This window comes from Mirounga leonina, unplaced genomic scaffold (assembly GCF_011800145.1).
Source record: "Mirounga leonina isolate KUSES-001 unplaced genomic scaffold, KU_Mleo_1.0 Mir_129, whole genome shotgun sequence".
Classification (NCBI taxonomy): Eukaryota; Metazoa; Chordata; class Mammalia; order Carnivora; family Phocidae; genus Mirounga; species Mirounga leonina.
In genome coordinates, this window is record NW_023270323.1 from 9,489,136 (window position 1) to 9,510,601 (window position 21,466).

The 21,466-nt window shown below is 40.8% G+C and overlaps 1 protein-coding gene across 6 annotated transcripts in view; it reads right to left on the minus strand.

Annotated features, from left to right (window-relative positions):
- Positions 1-21,466, minus strand: part of HERC3 (HECT and RLD domain containing E3 ubiquitin protein ligase 3) — a 128,110-nt gene that overhangs the window by 38,507 nt on the left and 68,137 nt on the right. For all 6 annotated transcript variants that reach the window (XR_004679171.1, XM_035004526.1, XM_035004522.1 and 3 more), the window contains 9 exons: positions 18,378-18,508; positions 17,450-17,610; positions 15,123-15,199; positions 11,700-11,824; positions 9,860-9,919; positions 7,419-7,530; positions 6,845-7,034; positions 4,868-5,031; positions 4,622-4,735 (listed from right to left, as the gene is read on the minus strand). Coding sequence is in view for 5 of the 6 variants with exons in the window: in XM_035004526.1 (XP_034860417.1) it covers positions 4,622-4,735; positions 4,868-5,031; positions 6,845-7,034; positions 7,419-7,530; positions 9,860-9,919; positions 11,700-11,824; positions 15,123-15,199; positions 17,450-17,610; positions 18,378-18,508 (1,134 nt within the window). In the remaining variant the exon portion in view is untranslated. The remainder of the gene's footprint in view (positions 1-4,621; positions 4,736-4,867; positions 5,032-6,844; positions 7,035-7,418; positions 7,531-9,859; positions 9,920-11,699; positions 11,825-15,122; positions 15,200-17,449; positions 17,611-18,377; positions 18,509-21,466) is intronic.

Below are 21,466 nucleotides of genomic sequence, written 5' to 3' on the forward strand. Positions count from 1 at the left end.
GTTCTGAACACTTCAAATGTAAAAGTGACTGGGAGAGAAGTGACCAGAGGTACCGCAAAAACAGTTGCGGGCATTATAGCATTGCCGTGTACCGAGTATTCTTTAATACCGGTATTTTTGTTAGGACAGGATAGTTATTTCAGACATCAGTCAGCAGGTCTGTCTGGAGGTCCTGGCCCTCTCCAGGCCCACTGCAGTTCTCGGACCATCCTGCTGCCCTCTTGCTGCAAGCCCCACCACAAGCCCGCCCAGGCCTCCTCCAACATCTACCTCCTCAGTCCCAGTCCCTCCCATCACCCCTCACCTGACCCCTTCAGCCCTGCAAGAGCCCAGTTTTGGAAGTAGGCTGATGTCTCTTCTGTGGAGGGAGAGGAGTTAAATGGAGGGTAAGGTCACCATCCTCTCTGGGTAGGGGAGGGGAGGGTGATGGCTGCCAAAAAATCCAGAACTTCCTCGGTTAGGAACCAGAGCCAAGGCCAGAGACCTGATGGTCCATAAGACCCTCCTCACTCCAGGGGAGGGCCACAGTGCCAGCTCTAAGGAAGTCAAAGGAAAGAAGGCTATTCAGCCAAAAGAAGGAGCAGACCCATATGAAGGTCCATTTTTTTTTTAAAGATTTACCCAGAGAGAGAGAGACAGACAGAGAGCCAGAGGGGGGGAGGGGAAGAGGGAGGGAGAATCCCAAGCAGACTCTCTGCTGAGCACGGAGCCAGCCGCGGAGCTCGAACTTATGACCCCAAGATCATGACATGAGACGAAATCAAGAGCCAGCGACTTAATCGACTGAGCCACCAGGCATCCCTGTAAAGGTCTATACATAGAAGGTCTACAATTTTTTATAAGTCTATGGGTCTTGTATTTGAAATATAATCATTTAATTTCACTGATTTTTATTCTGTAAATGCTAACTATTTTAGAAATGTTATTAGTACTGGCATTTCTGTATTACATGAAATAAATGTTCCAACAGCAGCGTTAGGATTTTGCTCTACGGCTGCTCTCCCTAACGTAGGAGGATGAGTGTGAACTGATAAGAATATGCGATCCTCTCAGGGAGGAGGCTGCTGGTCCTGGGCCATCCACTCCCCCAAAATGAGTCTAACAAACATAAAACTAGCAAAGTACTGGTGATGGATCATATTTCAAGTGTTCCTGCTTGAAACGGAGTTAAACTGTGACCTTAGTTCATTTTCAAAAGTATATTAAACAGAAGCATGGAATAAGTACATGGTACAGAACTGGGGAACTGGGAATATCTTTTTCTTCTTTTTTTAATTCCAAGTCCACATTTCCTAAGCATGGCTGTGGCTGGCTGGGGACAGGAGGTACTGTACAAACATCTGCAGCATGAGGAGAAAACACAGCTAACTCTGCCTTAGGGCCAGCCACCAGGTGCTCCTGTACCTGTCATAGACAAATCTGGCTTCCCAGCATCACTGCATGATGCTGAGGCTAAACAGTGGCCTTGTCTCACCCGTGCACAACACGGTACCTGGAGCCGAACCACTGTCCCCATGTGACACATACAGCAAGATGTCAACTCGATTCTAGCTTTTACTTCGGAAGCATTTTCTTTGTCACTGACTTTCTCCCTTGTGCTGCCCTCCATGGGAGCCCATGGAGCCACTCATTCTATGTGCTCTTCGGTTTTCAAGTGTAGAAGCTGGCAGTTTATTAACTGAAATAAACAAACCACTACCACCTCTTCTTTAAAATGAGCAAAAATCAGGGCGCCTGGGCGGCTCAGTCAGTTAAGTCTCAGGGTCCTGAAATGGAACCCCACATCAGGCTCCACACTCAGCGTAGAGTCCGCTTGTCCCTCTCCCTCTGCTCTTTCCTCTGCTCGCTCGCTCTCTCTCTGGAATAAATTAAAACAAGTCTTTAAAATGAGCAAAAATCAGCCATTCTAGAATGTTCCTTTTGTGCTCCATAGCCCTTTACACACAAGGGTTACACAGCTTTGTAATGCCTTTTTCACTGCTGCCTTTGCACTGAATACCCCACAGAGGGAACCACCACATGCTACACATGTCTCCGTCCCCAGTGACCAGGAGGCTCATGACACACATTAGGTGACCCAGAGCTGCTTACTGAAAACTAGTTAGTGAGGGCTTATTATATACACGCCACTAAGTACCCTGCCAAGTAAAGCCTTCCCATGCTTTCTCCCATCTAATTCTCATGATATTATCATAATTCTCATTTATAAATAAGGACACCAGGACTATAAGAATTAAGTAACTTGCCTAAGACAGCATAGGTAGTAGGCCACCACTGAGATCTGAACCCAGTTCTTTTTGACTACAGCATGTGCTCTGAACTATATGCTAGACTGCCTTGGCTACTACCACACTGAAACATTTGACAGGTAAAGCCATTTATTGTGATGTACACACACACACACACACACACACACCCATGCACGCACACAGAAATATTATTGAGCCATAGAAAAAGAACGAAATTCTGCCATTTGCAACAACATGCGTGAACCTGAAGGGCATTATGCCAAGTGAAACGAGCTAAACAGAGAAAGACAAATACTATATGGTATCACTTCTATGTGGAATCTAAAAGAAAGCCAAAGTTGCTCACTTAAGTACCGCCATTCACAGACTGCAATCATGATAATCTACATTTCTAACACCAGCAACTTCTTTTTCGGTGGCAAAAAGAATTAGGGTTCATTAGAAGTATTTTATTCAGCATCCAGTCACAGAAAGGGTAGATTCAAAGTCAGAAGAACTGGCTTTTATGAAACTAACTAAATTGCTTAAACAATTGGAAAAACTGTTTAACTTCTGTGGGCCTCTAATTCCTCACCAAGAAACAAAACAGCCTAAATAATTCATAAAGCTTACTTCAGCTCTTAACATTTTTTTTTAAAGATTTTATTTATTTATTTGAGAGAGAGAGAATGAGAGAGAGAGAGCATGAGGGGGGGAGGGTCAGAGGGAGAAGTAGACTCCCCGCCGAGCAGGGAGCCCGATGCGGGACTCGATCCCGGGACTCCAGGATCATGACCTGAGCTGAAGGCAGTCACTTAACCGACTGAGCCACCCAGGCGCCCCTCAGCTCTTAACATTTTATTATTCCATGAATAGTTACTCACAAGTTGATAAAACAGAAAAGCTTTTTTTTTCCAATTGCTAAATTAGCAGGTGAAAGCAGAATTCATTGCTAGCTTGCATGTTAAATTTCCCACGTAAACCCATTTAAAAGACTCGAACTCATTTTTACTGAGGAGTATTTTGTTTTTTCAAGGTTACCATAAAGCTTATTAAAAACACATAACTAGGTGATGGACATCGGGGAGGATATGTGTTGTAATGAGCCCTGGGTACAAGACTGATAAATCACAGACCTGTGCCCCTGAAACAAATAATACATTATATGTTAATTATATGTTAATTGAATTTAAATTTAAAAAACACACTGTGTCTAGCACTGATCATCTATTATTTGACAAACCAAATAATCTTCTAAGTTAAATAAACCTATTTATACACCTTGCTATTAGAGACCACTACTCCCCTCCAAAAACACTACAGGGAAATGTTGGTGATGAATCTGTTAAATGTTGGTGATGAATCTGTTAAACTGGCAAGGACTCATCAAACGTATCTGTTGCACATCACTTCACTAAATACAGTAACCAAATCATCATTCGGTTTTCTGACATAACTCCAATTTACACATAGTCCACAGAGGGGAGGTCCTAAAAACCCATGCAGAGATCCCAAGCCAGTCTGCAATCAAATTGAGCACCTCTTGCCAAGTCATGGCGGCAGGCAGGAATCCGCAGTCCCTTGGGTGGCATATCTAACATACGGTGACAGCTAGGTCAGGGACAGGTGACATCTTCACATCCATAATCGCAAATCAGAGGTGGTCTACAGAATTCAGGTGCCAACACAAGACAACTGAAGTAAGTTAGCTATCAGAAGATGGTAATTAGCAAATGATCCTTTTCTCAATGTCAGAATCAAGGGGCAGTGTGGACTGTGGCACAGGGAAGCCTCGTCTAAGGAGCCACCATTGAACTCCAGCCAATTGGTACCATCTGGGAGGACAGGTTATGCTGCCAGATATTCCCAGTTCAAGAAAAGCTAGAAATTCATTTTAAGTATCTTGCCTTTTTTGTAGTAAAAGACATGTAACATAAAGTTTGCCATCTTTACCATTTTTAGGTGTACAATTCAGTAGTGCTAACTATATTCACATTATTACATGGCAGATCTCCAGAACTTTTTCATCTTGCAAAGCTGAAGTTCTATACCTACTAAACAACGCTCCATTTCCCTTCCCTCAGGCCCCAGCCACCACCACCCTACTTTCTGCTTCTACAACTGTGACTACTTTAGATACCTTGATTTTTAAAATGTTGGCAACTAATTAAGATTTGTACCATTCTGGCTGACGACCCATTTATGACTCCTTACTGATCATTTATGATTTCTTAAAGCACTTCAAAGTTTCAAGAATGCAAAGCCAGCCAAAACATTTTGACATTAACCCCAAAGTCAAGGACAAATTTGGGGCTCAGATGTGCTCTTCTCATCCTTATCTGTACTCTGAGAAAAGACTACAGCTTTAAGATCTGCTTTACGTGAATTCTTACCATGCCTGCTTGATGCAAGAACCACATGAGGTAGTCTTCCTGAATGTCCACAAGACTGGAAATCTCAGGAATGTAAAATGTATCATACTCCACATGCTTCACTTTGATATTTACCTGATGAAGAACAAAATAAGGAAAATTAAAACCCAGACAACTGAAAAAGGGCTTTCCATGGACAACCTCAATAGGACATTTGAGCCTACCATCTATTCACCCTTCTCCCCACTGGCTCCTCTCTATGCTCACCTTATATAACTTCTCCAGGAGCTTGAGAGCTGCTGTAATATAATTGTTAAACAGTACAGGAATTAAGAATGTCTTTCTTCCTCTCAGCAGATAAACGACTGCACCTTTATAGAGGTTTACCAGCTTCATGAAATATTTTGGGCATACCTGAGACCACCAGTTATCTTTAGGAAGAAAGAAAAGACATATTTCAACACATATCCTTGATCAAGTATTTACGTCTTCTGCCTACTAGCTAAAAACTGCTCCGGCTAGAAAATGAACATTAGTCTAAAATACAGTTTCCCAAAACTGACTTTAAAAAGAATCCATTAAAGCATTTCTGGAGAGAGCAGGAGATCCACAAGAATCCCTAGAGCTTTTTTCATAGCGCTTGACCTGATTTTTTTTTTTTCCCTCCAAGACCCATTCAGAAAGCTAAGCTAAAAGTTCAATTCCAAAGGTCTGTGTGGACAAGATGCTACACCTGTTGTGGGCAGGAGCATTCAGATATCCTCATCCTTGCTGCCCCCACCTCAGCTTCCACCCACATCCTGTAGGAGGGATGCAAAGGGCCACATGGCCCTGATAACAGCGCCAGTATGGCATTCATGCCTTCCCTCAAGAAGCACCATTAGTTGAAAACTACTATTTCTGTCTCTCCCCAAACTATGCTTTCTCATAACCAGACAAGAAGGCTATATAGCATTGGTTTCTACATTGTCAGAAGTAAATTCAGCCATACTGAAATACTTAAAGGATGAAATGATAGGATGTCTACGATTTTTAAACAAATATTTCAGGAAAATAAAAAGGTGGTGGTAGGGGGAATACAGAAAACCGAAAGGGCAAAATATTGATAATCATGAATCTTTGTGTGAATGGATACATGTAGTGTTTTCTGTACTTTGGGATATTCCTTTAAATTTAAATTTCTTTAATTAGAAGTTAAAAACAAGTGTAAAACTGAACAATTCTGATCTCTTTGTGTGGCCCTACCTGGAAAAAATTAAAATAAAAAAAAAAAAAACCAAAACCTAAACGTCAGGTAATATTCCTTCGGAGACTGCCATCTCTCTACCTCATAGTCTACTAGAACACCTGAAAAAATACGCCCCCCAAAGGGCTTTGATCTTAAAAAAGCAAAATGAAGGACTAACATATTCCTAGTGCTTTCATTATTATTTCTGTTTTTATATCTTCTGCAAAGGTGGAAGCAATATGGAAAAGCCGGGATTCCATCCTCAGGAACACAGGTCTCTTTATTCATGGGGAGACACACTCAAGTAACATCCTAGTCCACACGGAACGCAGAAGTTACTGAGTTGCAATGAACACCTAAAAAAAAATTTACCGGGGGGGGGGAAAAAAGGGAAAAGCCGGGTGACAGACTTTCTGCACTTGATTAATAAAAACATCTCAGGCGCTACTCCCACGAGAGACACTCTCCAATTCACTGAGGAACGGAAGGTTCTTATCTCAGCAAAGTGTCCGTGGCCTGCAAAAATCAGTGTGGACTCAACTGTCCTAAAAAAGAAAAACAGAACAAACATTTGGTAAGTCTCCACTAGGTCATTCTCTTCCTCTCCTCTTTTGGAGACCTGTGCATCACACCAAACTGTTCATTTCACTCCCACCCCCTAATTAGGTTTAGGAGAAAGACCAACAGATGGACACTAATTTTTGAGGCACTATTAACTACTAGCAAATGTAGGAGGTGAAAAAAGTAGCTTAAAGTTGGATAATCTAACCTTGTGAATATTTAAATATCAAGATTAGTCTGGCATGAATCATTTCAAGTAACTGAAATAATGGTTCAATTTGCTCATCGTGCAAATATGGCCAGTTAGAAGACAGCAGCAATGAAAGGTAAGATTTGAGTGTTAAGCATATTAAATGGCAACAATAGATTCTCAGATCTCAGTCCACTGAGAGCCAGTGGTCACATCAATTAAATAAAAAGTACAAAGCCACTGGTATTGGGTTTTGCAAATTCACCTAATACTTTGCTGGGGTTTGTATCCAGCCGCAGAATGGCCATGGCCAGGGGAATAGTCAACGTTATGTAATACTTGGAATCCTGGAGCAGGGGGAATTCGGGTAGTATTAAATAGATTCTCATGGCTTCGACATCTGGTGGTGAACTGGACAACTGAGGAATCAGGCAACTCTCAAAGCTGTTCAAGATCTGTACGAGAGAAAAGAATACTGAGAAACTCTAACATGTCTGAGATCTAGTTACCTTATCTCTAAATTCATAAGCTATTCGATAGACTCTCCACTCCCACTCACTCAGTATGCACTGAGGGTGCTCAGGAGATACATCAGTGGAATGAAAAGCCAAAGATCCCCACCCGTGCAGACCTTACTCTGGAAGGGCATTTCCTCAGAAAGAGTTAAGCTCAGAAGACAGTTAAAGGTAGGTCAAATTCCCAAAGTGAACATTTTAGAGTTAAGATTTATACAAGATTTCTGCCTTTTTATCTTACTCTTTTGTTTCTCTTGAAAGTTGAATTACTGCAGTGCAAAAATGCATTTTTAAAAATATACTGTGTAAATGTAAAGAACTTACCTGTTCTAGAATCATGGAGTGTTGAGAGCTCATTAACTTCTCAAATAACACTCTCGTTGAGTTCAGGTCAATCCCAGGGATTTTGGGACTTGTTTTAAAATGTTCATCAATTCTAAACAAAAATGTCGAAAGTGTGTAATAAAAGAAAAACAAAGCAAGCACTCTGACAGGAATTAGAAAAGGGAAACAAAATAGTCTGTCTCTACTGATCAGATTTAAAGTTGATCTAGCAGACAAGCTGCATAAAAATACTACACTTCAACAAAGCCCAACAGAATCAAGCTCCAGAACCCCTTCTTCAAGATGATCTTAAAATTTTCAAGTTTTTTTTTTTTTTTCTTCAATTCAAAGTACAAGCAAGGATCATCATTTCAGTTTGAGGCTATCTTGAAATTTATAAGCAGAGTGTTATTTCCCTGATTTACTCTTGCATTTTTGCCTTTTACTGTAATTGTGGTACACTGACCTAGATGTAGATGCTGTGCCAAGGGGCAAAACACATCCCCGGTGCAAACTGGCCCACTCATCAACAAATGGCAGGTAGAACAAACTTCGTTTAAAGCTTTTCTTAATAATTTTTTCAAAAAATCAGATCTACAACAAATACAAAGCTAATGTCTTAGTTTACACAAGGGATACAATTATATACACCCAAGGACTAATTCACTGCTACTGTTTTTAACTTCCTAGCAACTAATCATTTTTTCTAACCTTAAATAAATCTTAGCCTTTTAGAGACTTAGAGAGTATCTCTTCTAAATTCCTACTCTTGAACATTACCACATCTATTAATTACAAAAGAACTATCTATTTGCAAAACAGGCTACCGTTTATGAGTGATGGACACATTCAAATAGTTTTAACACCATCTGACAGGAATGTTGTAATTTATAAAAATATAAGTCGAGTTTCTAACATTAAAAAAAGTCATAATTATATGTATTGAAACCTAAATGGTCAAATAAAGAGATGCTTGGGCTTTGTTTGTTGGGTCTTTTGTTGTTATTACTCTAAAAATAAATCTACCCCAAACACAGAAATTAATTCTGGTGTCCTTTATGTAACCTTCCATATGCAGAGATATTTATTGCCATACTGTTAAGAAAAAACAATATTTCATCTAAATGTATTTATGCTTTGTAAAAGTGGTCTTCACTTTAATTGGTTTCCTGTGAGGCATTCTGCATAAGCTACATAAGCAGGAGTCCTGAAATAGCACAGTTGTCAGTTAAAAAAAAAAAAAAAAAAGGCTTTACCCATTTATCTCTATGGAATTTATGAAACTAAAGATGAATAACCTAACAAATCTGGCCAAGGGCCATTCCAAACCTTCATAAAAACCTATCCTTCTAGAACAAGGTTTCTCAGCCTTGGTGCTATTGACTTTTGGGGCCAAATAATTCTTTCTTAGGTGGATAGGATTGTGAGGTGCTTGGCAGCATCCTTGGTCTTTACCCACTAGATGTCAGTAGTATACCCCCCCCATTGGAACAACCAAAAAATGTCACCAGACATTGCCAAATACCCTCGGAAGATAAAATCAGCGTGGTTGAAAACCACTGTCCTAAAAGACCAACATCAGCACAATACAGAACAGTTTTCCCTGGAGGAAAATGCTAAATATTAAATCTGAAATAAACTGGATGAGCTCATCTCAGCTGCCCTAATAATACAAGTAAATGGCTTGGCAATCTCTACTGTAACTGAAGAGTTTCTGAAGTGACCTCTTGCAACCCAGTCAGGGACATACATTTTTGGTGGGGGAGGGAGTGGGATTCACACACTGAACCAAATTCTAAATCTTCTTGGCATTTCATTCACCTGGTCACTGGCAAAAAAGGACTGAGAAATGATCAGGACTTGGGATCACCGAAGATCAAAACCCATGACAAGAACCTTCTGCTGCATGAGGTTCCTGAGGGGGATAGATGCAGAAGTGATAAGGCCAAGCAAAGAAACACTATTTCCTAACTGGAAAGTCAGCCCAAATGTAATTTCCTGGTGAGCTGAGCTAGACCTAAGGCCAAGGAGCTCCCAAAGCTTCCTTGGAACATCCCCCTAAGCTCACTCTTTTTGAGAAAAGAAAAACCTTTGGGCAGCAATCCAATGAAACTGAGATTACTTAAAGAACTAAGAATTTAAAACAAATAGGGTATACATGTTGGGGGTAACATTTTAGAACACCCTAAGAAATCCTGCTATTGATTACATCAACTCTCTCTGAGATAGTCTCACTCTTTGCCCATCAGGCATGAATCAGCGTTGCCCTTCCTGACATCCTCTCGCTCATCATTAGGCATTCCAATTTGTACACAAATCATCAGCTTATCCACTAAACGAAGGCCAACCACCCTCAAAGAGAACAGGAGTCTCTCACGGCCTTTGCTGAGTAAGTATCTGAATCACATGTGGGTATTTTTTTAAGATTCTAAATCACTTACTTTTTTTCAAGAAAACTTCCATTCCAACAGGCTGCGGAAGATAAGATCTGAACAACACCACTGCTCAGAAAGAAAAAGGTAGGTAAGCCTTTAATAATTACAAAGAAATGGTTATTCAAGCCCAACAACAGGTTAGTCATCTATCCCAGGATTTCATTAACAGCAGCTTTCTTACCCAGATGAATCCTTGGAAAATGTACATTTGCTGTGGAGAAACATTGTGTCTCAAAATGGACAAGTACTTAAATTTTCCACAAGTCATGTTAAAATCAAAAGTACCAAAGCTACTGAAAAAACTACTCTTGCACCTGATAATGATCTTGAACATTCTTCTACCATCAACCATCTAAGATATTCCCCGGCTCATCTCCAAACATATAATCACAAAAGAAAAGCTGAGCTCTTATCTCCCAAACACAGAATTTGTCTTTGCAAAATAATAAATGAACAACTATTTCCTTTTATTGTGTTTCTTATCTGAGAAAGAAACTGAAAATAAGTGAAATGAGTGTTTATTCCTATTACCTAGATAACAGAGGTACTGGGAAAACAGCTACTTTCTGAGGACCCAGAAAGAAACTGTGTGTGAAGAGGCCTGGACCCTCTCAGTTAGTATATGGAAAAGGGAAGGAATACAACAAAAACATGGTTAAGGAGGGGGTTGCAATAACTTCCAGTAATGATAGAATCTAGGTCAAGAAAGTTCTCTAGAGATCATTTCTCCCACCCCCTCATTTTATAAATAAGAAAACGAGAATGAGTAAACTGTCAAGGCCCCAGCAAAAGGGAAGCCCCACCGGGCGCCTGGGTGGCTCAGTCACTAAGCCTCTGCCTCAGCTCAGGTCATCATCCCAGGGTCCTGGGATCGAGCCCCACATCAGGCTCCCTGCTTGCCGGGAAGCCTGCTTCTCCCTCTCCCCCTCCCCCTGCTTGTGTTCCTGCTCTCACTATCTCTCTCTCTGTCAAATAAATAAATAAAATCTTTAAAAAAAAAAAAAGAAGGGGAAGCCACCCGCCCCTCCCTCGGTGAGTTTAGTCCCCTTCCCTTACCCCTACAACCTCCCAGCCTGAATTCCTCGTCAGAGCCACCTAAGGTTAGAGAAACTCTGAGGACATGAGCTGCTTGAGGGCATTCCCAATGATCCCCTGGTGCACCCCAAAGTTTAGGGCCCTGGTCATTTGCCCTACTATAATCTATGTCATACAGCAAGATGTATTATACGCATTTAGTGTATACCACTGAGTACACAGAGTGTGATTCATTCATTCCCAAATATTAGATTCTGCAGAAAAATGGAAATGCTAAGGAAGTCAATGAAAATGCATAAAAATGTGCGGGACAAAATTCTCCTTAAAATAAACTTGATAAAAGGCCTCAATCCTTTTTACTTTATTTTCTCAACCTGACATTAAATTACCATCTCAGCTAATCATTTTCAATGTGAAAATGCTAGAAATTATTCAAGATGAGGTAAGATAACAGCTGTCTTACTTTTGGGATGCTCTGGGATATGCATATGAAGAAACTCCAGGGGGTAAACAACCATAACACTGAGCTTTTTTTTAGCAGAAAGGCCAACTCATACCTTCATCGGTGAGGATTTTTAAGATCTGAACAAGGTAAGTTTAAGGGACACACTCTGAGAGAATGGGAGGAACATTATGTTATCAGGGGCTAAGGACACCAAATCCTCAAGAAATATGTGGCAAAAAAAATGATTCCCTAAAATAAAAAACTCCACATATATTTACCACCTCATATGGAAGTAAGGAAAATTACTAAACTAGAACATTCCAATGTACCCTGGAAAAAATAAAATGAAAACAAGCAGCCACATACTTGATTGTATTTGCATTGTTGTGTTCTGAGAGTTTTTGTCTCCAAACTGCTATGGTTTCATCATTTATTAAACTGGTGTAATGTGCTTGGTTCATCGTCCTGAAGTCAACAGCAGGGGAAGAATTCTGTAAAAAAGAGAAATTATGTAGGATGGCTCTTTTCTCTTTCTGCTGACATAGTCTCCATTTTGGGTTTCACAGGAGCTGGGGGGCACTGCCCACATCCCCCTCTTGGCTCCCTCAGCTGCTGAGAGTGTCAGCTCCTGACAGCTCCCAGCTGGGCTGCTCTCCGGAACCGGGGCTACTGGTTTAGCCCTTCAACATCTGGCAGCAAGGAGAGGGAGAGTACAAAGGCCCCTTGCCTCCACTCAGGACTGGTGAAGAGCCATCCCAACTTCAGAGCTCCCAAGGAGACTGGCTGAGGCCTCTGTTACACTGACCTGCAGTTTCTCCCTCTGCCCAATCCTGCCTCCTTCATCCCTAAATAGATGCCCTTTCTAGAGCACACTACCCCTAAAAACTTTCTCAACATAAATCTCAGTTTCAGAGACTGTTCACCAGAGAAACAACCCGAATATGGCTTTTCCACACTTCTTTCCCCTCTGCTTTGAATCACTGTAACATCAAGGTTTTTAAGGTATTAATTGTTTGCCATAACTATTCACCAAACTCCGACAAAATATATTATTAGGGGCGCCTAGGTGGCTCAGTCATTAAGTGTCTGCCTTTGGCTCAGGTCATGATCCCAGCGTCCTGGGATCAAGCCCCGCATCGGGCTCCCTGCTCAGCGGGAAGCCTGCTTCTCCTTCTCCCACTCCCCCTGCTTGTGTTCCCTCTCTCGCTGTGTCTCTGTCAAGTTCAGTTATAATGTATAGTGCCAACAATCTATGAAAACTTAATGCCTCTTAATTTCTTGTTCCAAGTATATAGGTATACATTTATAAGAAAGGTGGCAGAAAGGACATGTCAATAATGGCCTTGAAAATTCCCAGTGCTGCATAGCATTATACATCCTTTATTCAAGAGATCTAAAAAATATATAAGCACTTTCACTTTCTAAAATGTATCTTATTCACTGATATTTCCCAAATCCTGTTCTTGATCTAGAACTAAGAGAAAGTTGAAAGTGCCTTATACCCCCATAACTGTCACTAGAAAAGAGAGAAAAATTACATTAAACCATTCATCCATCAATTCATAAAATGATCGGTTTTTTTCTTCCTTTGTATCGACACAAAGAAAGACAACTTCCAAAGTAAATTTTCTTGGTTACTTCCCCATAGTTGTGAGTTAAGATATCATAATAATGGGAAAGGAAGAGGGCATGTAACAAATAACAAATCGGAGATGTTTGCCAATGTTTTTGATTATCTGGGTCTTGATCATTACTTTACTAAAATGGCCATGGACATCTATGAAAGAACAAAAGTCATCTTGAATGACACAGAGGAAAATCACAAGACAAAATGGACACTTGAGAACATACAAGCAAGATTGCCTCTTCACCCTGGCCTTAAAACCACTGTCATCTGCATTTTAATTACTCTCCCCATTCACAGGGGTAGCTGAACAGACTCTAACACATACATGTTATGTGTTAGAGCAGTGAGTGCATGCTTTGCACTCACTGAATTGCCAAGACGTGGAATCCAGTGTAGCAAAGCAGTATCTGTACATAACTCCTCCCCTCCCCTCTTCTACCTCAGACCTGGCATTAAGTGAATGAGTCGCATTTATAAAAATGGAGCCTGTCACAATACAGATGCTTTCTGTTAGGTCGTTAAGTGATTCTTCAAGTGTTATGGTAACGGGGTAAACACATGATTTGATCAGTCTCTGTGTCTAAACAAATATCTCTGCTTAACAGTGTAAGTAAATGTGTACAGGCTTCACTTTTAAAAAGAAAGAGCAATACCTTCCTAAGCGATAGTCTATTTTTCTTTTTCTTTTTTGTTATCTTACATTTTTAATGCATACCACTCTTACCAGTTGTTTAACCTTTAACTGCCCTATTTCTCTAATATGACATTATTTTATATCCTTTTCATCAATGTTTTCTTGTCCAGTCCCAACAGTGCTAATTACAATAATTTTAAATCCAATCACTTAGACCAGATACCATATTGGCTTTCATAGTAAAATTAAAATTGGATAATATTATTCAAATCAATTTCTTAGGGAAATGAATACTTCAAACTCTACTTATGGACAAAGTTACCATCCTGCAGAGATTCGGTGCTTTTCATGTTTCATTTCACTGGCATTTTGAAGAAACGAAAAATAATCTCGGTCTTCCTCAAGATTTCTCTGTGAAGCACTGAAGCTGGGCCTAAAATAGGTCTAAAGCAGCAGTTCCAAATCACCCCAGATGGCAGCACTAAACAGAACTTTCTCCAGGCTCCTGACCTGGAAAATATCTAGTTGTCAGTTTCCACTGTCCAACCTGCAGCCTCGGGCTCCAGCACAACCTTTTCTACCAAATCACGGAATTATACTGACTAGAAGGCAAGAACATTGTGTATTTAAAGATGGCAGAGTATCAGATGAATGGGGAGAATTTCCAGGACTCAAAGGGGCCCCTTGTCTCCACAGTTCCTATTTTCTTCCCAACCAATTCTGATTCCTCTATCATCACAAACAGCCTTTCCCTGCTCTTCCAGAGAGGATAAGGATCTATGCGCCACATATGGTTGGTCCTCCCTACATGCTGGTTGAGTAGAAATGGGTGGGCGGAGGGGAGGGGAGGGGAGAGGAAGCACAAAAGCCAGGAAGGGAGTGGAGGGCAGAAAACAAATCTGTGTCCCAGGTTTCAGAATGATTTCCCTTGTCCAGGAGGAGGGGAAGGATTACAGCTCTGTCACAGATTACCTGGACCACAGGCTCCTCTACCTTTAACCCTGAAAGATACCGGAACGTCATTCTTTCTGACTTACCCACTATAGTGACACCAGAGACAATGTGAAATTTTAGTGTGGTGCTATGAGCAGATGATAAATAATAAAGGATATCTGAAAACTGCATCATCTCTTTTATATTTACTATATACTCAATCACATCAAACAAACCCACTAAGTTCTCTAGTACCTAGTATTTGTTGCTACCTAATGGGGAAGAAAGGGAAAGTCAAATAATGCCAAACTAAGTGCAAATTCTCTAGGCCTCCTTAAATATCTTTTGGAACAAATGTAGACATAAACAAATAATTTTAAATTATAAATTAGAACTATGATTAAAATACCAGGGAAGTTATTGGCACTTCAAGAAAGCAAAATGGAGAGAACGTCTTCCAGGTCCAGTTGGCTTACCTTTATAAGATAAAATTGGTAGAAACAGAGTAATATTGCTCTCATGTAATTATTTATTAAAATAAATACTGGTTCACCATTATTCCACCCCCAAAATAATAGTTGAAAGAATTTTTTACCTCATATTTGGAGCAAAGTACAAAAGTTTGGTCTCCTCCAGAGAAGATCTGCTTAACAATATGATATTTAAAGCGATCTGTCAAAAAAATTTTCAAGAGCGTATTTTTCAGTAATTAAACTTTTTCCTTGATCCCCTTTTCTAATATTCCAAAATATGACTCAGACTGGTTTCCTATCCATTTCATTTATGTCAGAGAAGAAACCTTCTCCCCTCGCTCTCTGCCCCAAAACTGTTTCTACTTCAATTAAAAATAAATGGATACAAAATGGTATCCTCCCCTCCAACTCTACCCCCATCCGTTCCCCAACTGCAAGCTAATCCTGACGTTGTTTCAATTCTTCATTCTAATCTTTCCAGCCACTAATGTGAAATTTAAAAGTCACTAATATCAACAGTAACATGCCTAAGAAATAATTGAACATCTGAGTGTGGTGTTCTTTAGCCCCTTCAGGATGAAGCTTATCATAGAAGGACCTCCATTTCCGACACCCTGCTTTATCTTCCGTCACGCTGATTCCACGGTGACCCTCCGATACCACCACATTGTTTTCATTCCTAATACACCGCACTCTCCCCTATCTCTGTATCTTTTCCTTCCACCACCCCCCTGCACACTGTGCTTTCCACATTGGTGCCCTCCTAGAGCACAGTTGCCGCGGTGCTCCTGCAAATTGTGTGATTCTGTGGTACTCACCACTGCCCACTCCCTCACAGTCCTCTACCTGGCTAACTCCAAATCAGCCTTTAAGACACAGCTCAAACTTCCTCTAATCGGAATACTCCTTGATGCCTTCCTCTGTGCTCCCACATTCCCATGAAGGGTCCTAAAACCACAGCATTTACATAATGAATTGAAATTTACCTGTTTACGTTATAAAATCATTTTGGCAAACATCCAAACACAAATTTATGATCACACAAGTTAGGTTCTAATTAAACTTCAAAAATTTGTGATTTCAAATTAACCTATACAACACTTGAGTTTATGAAATTGCTTTATTTCTTCAACACATGCATTCCTGGCATGTCTACAATGCCTTGGTGTGAAAGAAATTCACAAATGACAGAGAAGAGGACACCTAGCCATTCTTTCACTTTTGGGAACATCATCCAAACCAAATCTTATTTATTTTATATTTCAAGTTCCACTGCATTTTTAGAGGCTCATAGATTCTTTCCATAAATCTTTCTTGACTGAGAAGTCTGTGCCAGGCCTTGTGCTGTATGCCAGATTTACAAAGAAGACTCAGTCCCTGCACTTAAGTTTATTATGATCCAGTAGGTAACTTATGGTAGTTATTGCTTAAAAAAATCCCAATCAAGCCATAAGTCACTTTATAGTCTTCAAAATCAAGTTATTATTAAATCACACTTCTTTTTTGGGGCACGTGGGTGGCTCAGTCATTAAGCATCTGCCTTCGGCTCAGGTCATGATCCCAGGGTCCTGGGATCGAGTCCCACATCGGGCTCCCTGCTCCGCGGGAAGCCTGCTTCTCCCTCTCCCACGCCCCCTGCTTGTGTTCCCTCTCTCGCTGTGTCTCTCTCTAATGAATAAATAAAATCTTAAAATAAATAAATAAATAAATAAATAAATAAATAAATAAATAAATAAATAAATAAATAAATCACTTCTTTTTAATGACTCTCCAAGCTTCTTGTCAGACACTGGATTTATTATTTCAAGTCATTCATACTGAGTGACTGCCTTATCTTGATTTCCAATGAAATGGAGAATGTGCTATTTAACTATTTTTTAAGAGAAGAAAACAATGGCATAAAAAGAAATCATGTCATGTTATGACCAGAATAGCAAAAGCAAAAGGAAAGTAACAGCATAAGCATTAAGCGCACAGCTTCTAGAATGAGGCAGAGCTGGGTTTAATTCCTGCCCCCAGAATCTATGTGGTGTTGGATGAGTTACTTAACCTCCTTACGCCTCAACTTCCTCATCGCCAACATGAAATAATAACCACTAATTCTTAAGGTTGTTTTCAGTGCTTAGCATAAGTAATGGAGCTTGGTTAAGTATTCAATAAACATTAATTTTCTTTATCAGCAATAATAATAAATAAAATTTATACACCACTACCAAGGTCCTTAGGGCCAAAATAACATTTTTTTTGCTTAATCTCAATTGAGATCTCTAGGATCTCAATTATAGAACCTCATGCATAGTAACTACTCAAATAATTGTTGATTGATGTTAAAAGATCTCATATTCATTTCCTCCAAAAGACTCCAAGGTAAAATATAGATATATGTTCTATAAACAATTTTTTGTTATCATTTAAAATACCATTACATTCCACTGAAAATCACTCTTACCGGCTCTGGCTGAAAGCTGGCCACTATGAGCAGCCCAGTAACCTTTCACAGGGGATGGGCATTTAACGTTACAAGTGTGTCCCGTTCCTAATTGACCTCTTGCTCCACAACCAAATGCATAGATGAGTCCAGAAGAAGGCACGAAGGCTAGGGTGTGTTGTCTGGGGAAAAATAAATTCACTTATCAGCATAGTTTCTACCACTAGGGTACATTCAGACTGACTTTTAACCCCCACACGTGAGCACAGCAATGCCTACAGGTGCCCCCCAGAAATCCCACCCTACACTGACTTGTGACTGTTTTTGCAGTGGCTGGCTCTCTATAATCTCTGAGACTCTAGGCAATGAGGAAGGTGGCAAGATGAGAAAAAGGCTGAATGGCCTGCTGCATTAGGCCTTTGAGATGACAGGGAAGAAGCAGGGTAGACCAGGCAAAATTTCCAAAAAGTTCTTTGAGGCTCTCTCACTTTCCTTTCTTCATGTCTTCCTCCCTCCTAGTCTTTATTCCAAAAGACGTCTCATGTCCCCATCTTGCTACACTCATCTAAAACCCATCCTTGCCACACTTTACTCAGATCAAACTTTCTCCAAACTTTCACTGTAGCTGTGTACACAGTTAAGATCTCTTAAAATGCTGGTGGTTAGAGGGGCGCCCTGGTGGCTCAGGCGGTTAAGCGTCTGCCTTCAGCTTAGGTCATGATCCCGGGGGTCCTGGGACTGAGCCCTACGTCAGGCTCCGTGCTCAGCGGGAAGTCTGCTTCTCCCTCTGCCTCTCCGCCTGCTCATTCTCTCCCTCTCTTTTTAGATAAATAAAATCTTAAAAAAAAAAAATGTTAGTGATTAGGTCTAACCACATGCTCTGTCATTACAAACACAAGATTCATTTCAAGGTCTTAACAGACACTAGGAAGCTATTCAGGGCACTCACCTGCCACAAGCAATCTGCGTTACTTCACTGCCCATCAGCTCCAGAACTCTTCTTGGATTAACCTCATCATTCATGGAATCATGTCCAAGTTGCCCACAGGAACCCGCACCAAAGGTAAACACACCTCCACTCTAACAAGGGACAAACATGACATGACTGCATTGTATCTCTCAGTTTGAGTATATTCCTCAAAAAGCCTCTGTACACAAGACTCATATCACAACAGTCTGTACAAGAACACGACACTCACTTGATCCTTCACCAAAATGCCTCTTTTGGAATGTTAAGTAGAAAAATAATAAAAAAAAAAAAAAAAAAGAAAGAAATTAAGACTACATCTTTATGGAACAAAGACAGCACTGCTCAAGGGACTATGTGCCATCTGTAAATTTTGAAAGTTGTTTAGAAGTACAATGATGATGGGGGACGGAGCAAGATGGCAGAGGAGTAGGAGACCTGGATTTCGTCTCCTCTCAGGAATTCAGCTGGATAGGGATCAAACCATTCTGAACACCTACAAACCCAACAGGAGATTGAAGAAAAGAATAGCAACAACTCTCTGAACAGAAAAGCGACCACTTTCTGGAAGGCAGGACGTGCGGAGAAGTGAATCCAAGGCGATATTCGGGAGGATAGACGGCAGGGGAGGGGTCTCCATCGGCCGCTTCTGGCAAGTGATAGAACCAAGGAGCACAAAATCAGAACTTTTAGAAGTCGGCTCCGCTGAGGGACGTCACTCCGGTGGCTAAGCGGGGGGTGGAACCCTCGTGGGACAGTGTGGTATCAGGACCCTCGGGGTCACAGAAAGACCGGGGGTGCCTGAGTGCGGCAGAGCTCCCAGGGATCAGAGCGGGGAAGCCGGCTGCAGAGACGGAGCCAAGGCGTGGGCTCCCAGCTCGGGGTTGTCATAAACTGTGATCTGCGGCACAGTCGGGCCACTGCTCCTCCAGCAGGGACCCAACAAGCAGCAGATTCGGGGAGACTCCCCTTCCTCCCCGGGGAGGAGTGGCGTGGGAGCGCACCGCAGGGATCTGCTGGGTTTGGAGACTCCACACGGGATCGGGTGCCAGAGATAGAAACGCTCAGTCACAGGCCGGGTGAGCACAGAGTGCGGCGGGAGACCAGGGAGATGAGAGTGACTGGCGGCTTTTCTCTGGGGGCTCACTGAGGAGCGGGGCCCTAAGTTCTCGGCTCCTTGGGGCAGAGATTGGGAGGCCGCCATTTTCACTCTCCGCCTCCAAAGCTGTACAGAAAGCTTGCAGGGAACAAAAACTCTGGAGAGCAAACCCGAGCAGATTACTTAGCCCGGACCCGGCAAGGGCGAGGCAATTTCGCCTCCGGCAAAGACTTTTAGAAACCACGGCAACAGGCCCCGCCCCCAGAAGATCAGCGAGAACAGCCAGCCAAGACCAAGTTTACCGATCAATGAGAAGGGCAGAACTCCAGCGGTAGGGGAATACTGCATATAGAATTCATGGCTTTTTTACCATGATTCTTTAGTCTTTCAAGGTTAATTTTTTTTTTAACTGTCTTTTTTTCTTTTTTTTTTTTTTTAATTTTTCTTTTTCCCTTTTTCACCAACTTCTTATCAATCCCTTTTTTAAAAAACATTTTTATTTTTCATTTTTTGAGTCAGTTTCTCCGCACATCCTACTTTCCAGAAAGTGGTCGCTTTTCTGTTCAGAGTTGTTGCTATTCTTTTCTTCACGGTTTATGGCAATCCCTTCATAGTAGTTACCCGTATTTTTGGCATATATATATAAGTTGTTCTCTCTTTAAAATTTTGAGAGAGTTTCTTCTAACAGATCAAAAAATACCCTAAATCTCTACTGTATGGTTTTTTCTTCTCCCCTGCCTGATCACATTCTCTCCCTTTTTTTTTTTTAAATCCTCTTTCTTTTTTCAAACTTCTTATCAATTCCTTGTATAAAATTTTTTATAATTTCCATCTTTATACTCATATTCCATCCCTTCATCATATCAACCCTTATTTTTGTACATATATAAGTTTCTCTTTCTTTAAAATTTTGGGAGGCACTTTCTTCTACCAGACCAAAATACACCCAAAATCTAGTGTGTGGCACTGATCTATATACCAGCCTGATCATATTTGATCACATTCTGTTTTTTTTTTGTTTTCTTTTGTTCTGTTTTTGTTTGTTTTTGTCTTTATCTTTATCTTTTTCTTTTTTTCTTCTTTTTCTTTTCTCTCTCTTTCCCTTTCTTTTCCCACTGCTTCAGGTCTTTTCTGATTTGTTTAGAGTATATTTTCTGGGGACGTTGTTACCCTGCTAGCATTTTGTTCTCTCATTAATCTATTCTCCTCTGCACAAAATGACAAGACGGAAAAAATCACCCCAACGAAAAGAACAAGAGGTAGTACCGACTGCCAGGGACCTACTCAATACAGACATTAGTACGATGTCAGATCTAGAGTTCAGAATCATCACTTTAAAGATACTAGCTGGGCTTGAAAAAAGCATGGAAGTTATTAGAGAAACCCTTTCTGGAGAAATAAAAGAACTAAAATCTAACCAAGTCGAAATCAAAAAGGCTATTAATGAGGTGCAATTAAATATGGGGGCGCTAACTGCTAGGATAAATGAGGCAGAAGAGAGAATCAGTGATACAGAAGACAAAATGAGGGAAAATAAAGAAGCTGAGAAAAAGAGAGATAAACAACTACTGGATCACGAGGGCAGAATTCGAGAGATAAGTGATACCATAAGATGAAACAACATTAGAATAATTGGGATCCCAGAAGAAGAAGAAAGAGAGAGAGGGGCAGAAGGTATACTGGAGCAAATTATAGCAGAGAACTTCCCTAATTTGGGGAAGGAAACAGGCATCAAAATCCAGGAAGCACAGAGAACCCCCCTCAAAATCAATAAAAATAGGTCAACACTCCGACAACTAATAGTAAAACTTATGAGTCTCAGAGACAAAGAGAAAATCCTGAAAGCAGCTCAGGACAAGAGATATGTAACCTACAATGGTAGAAACATTAGATTGGCAACAGACCGATCCACAGAGACCTGGCAGGCCAGAAAGGACTGGCAGGATATATTCAGAGCACTAAATGAGAAAAA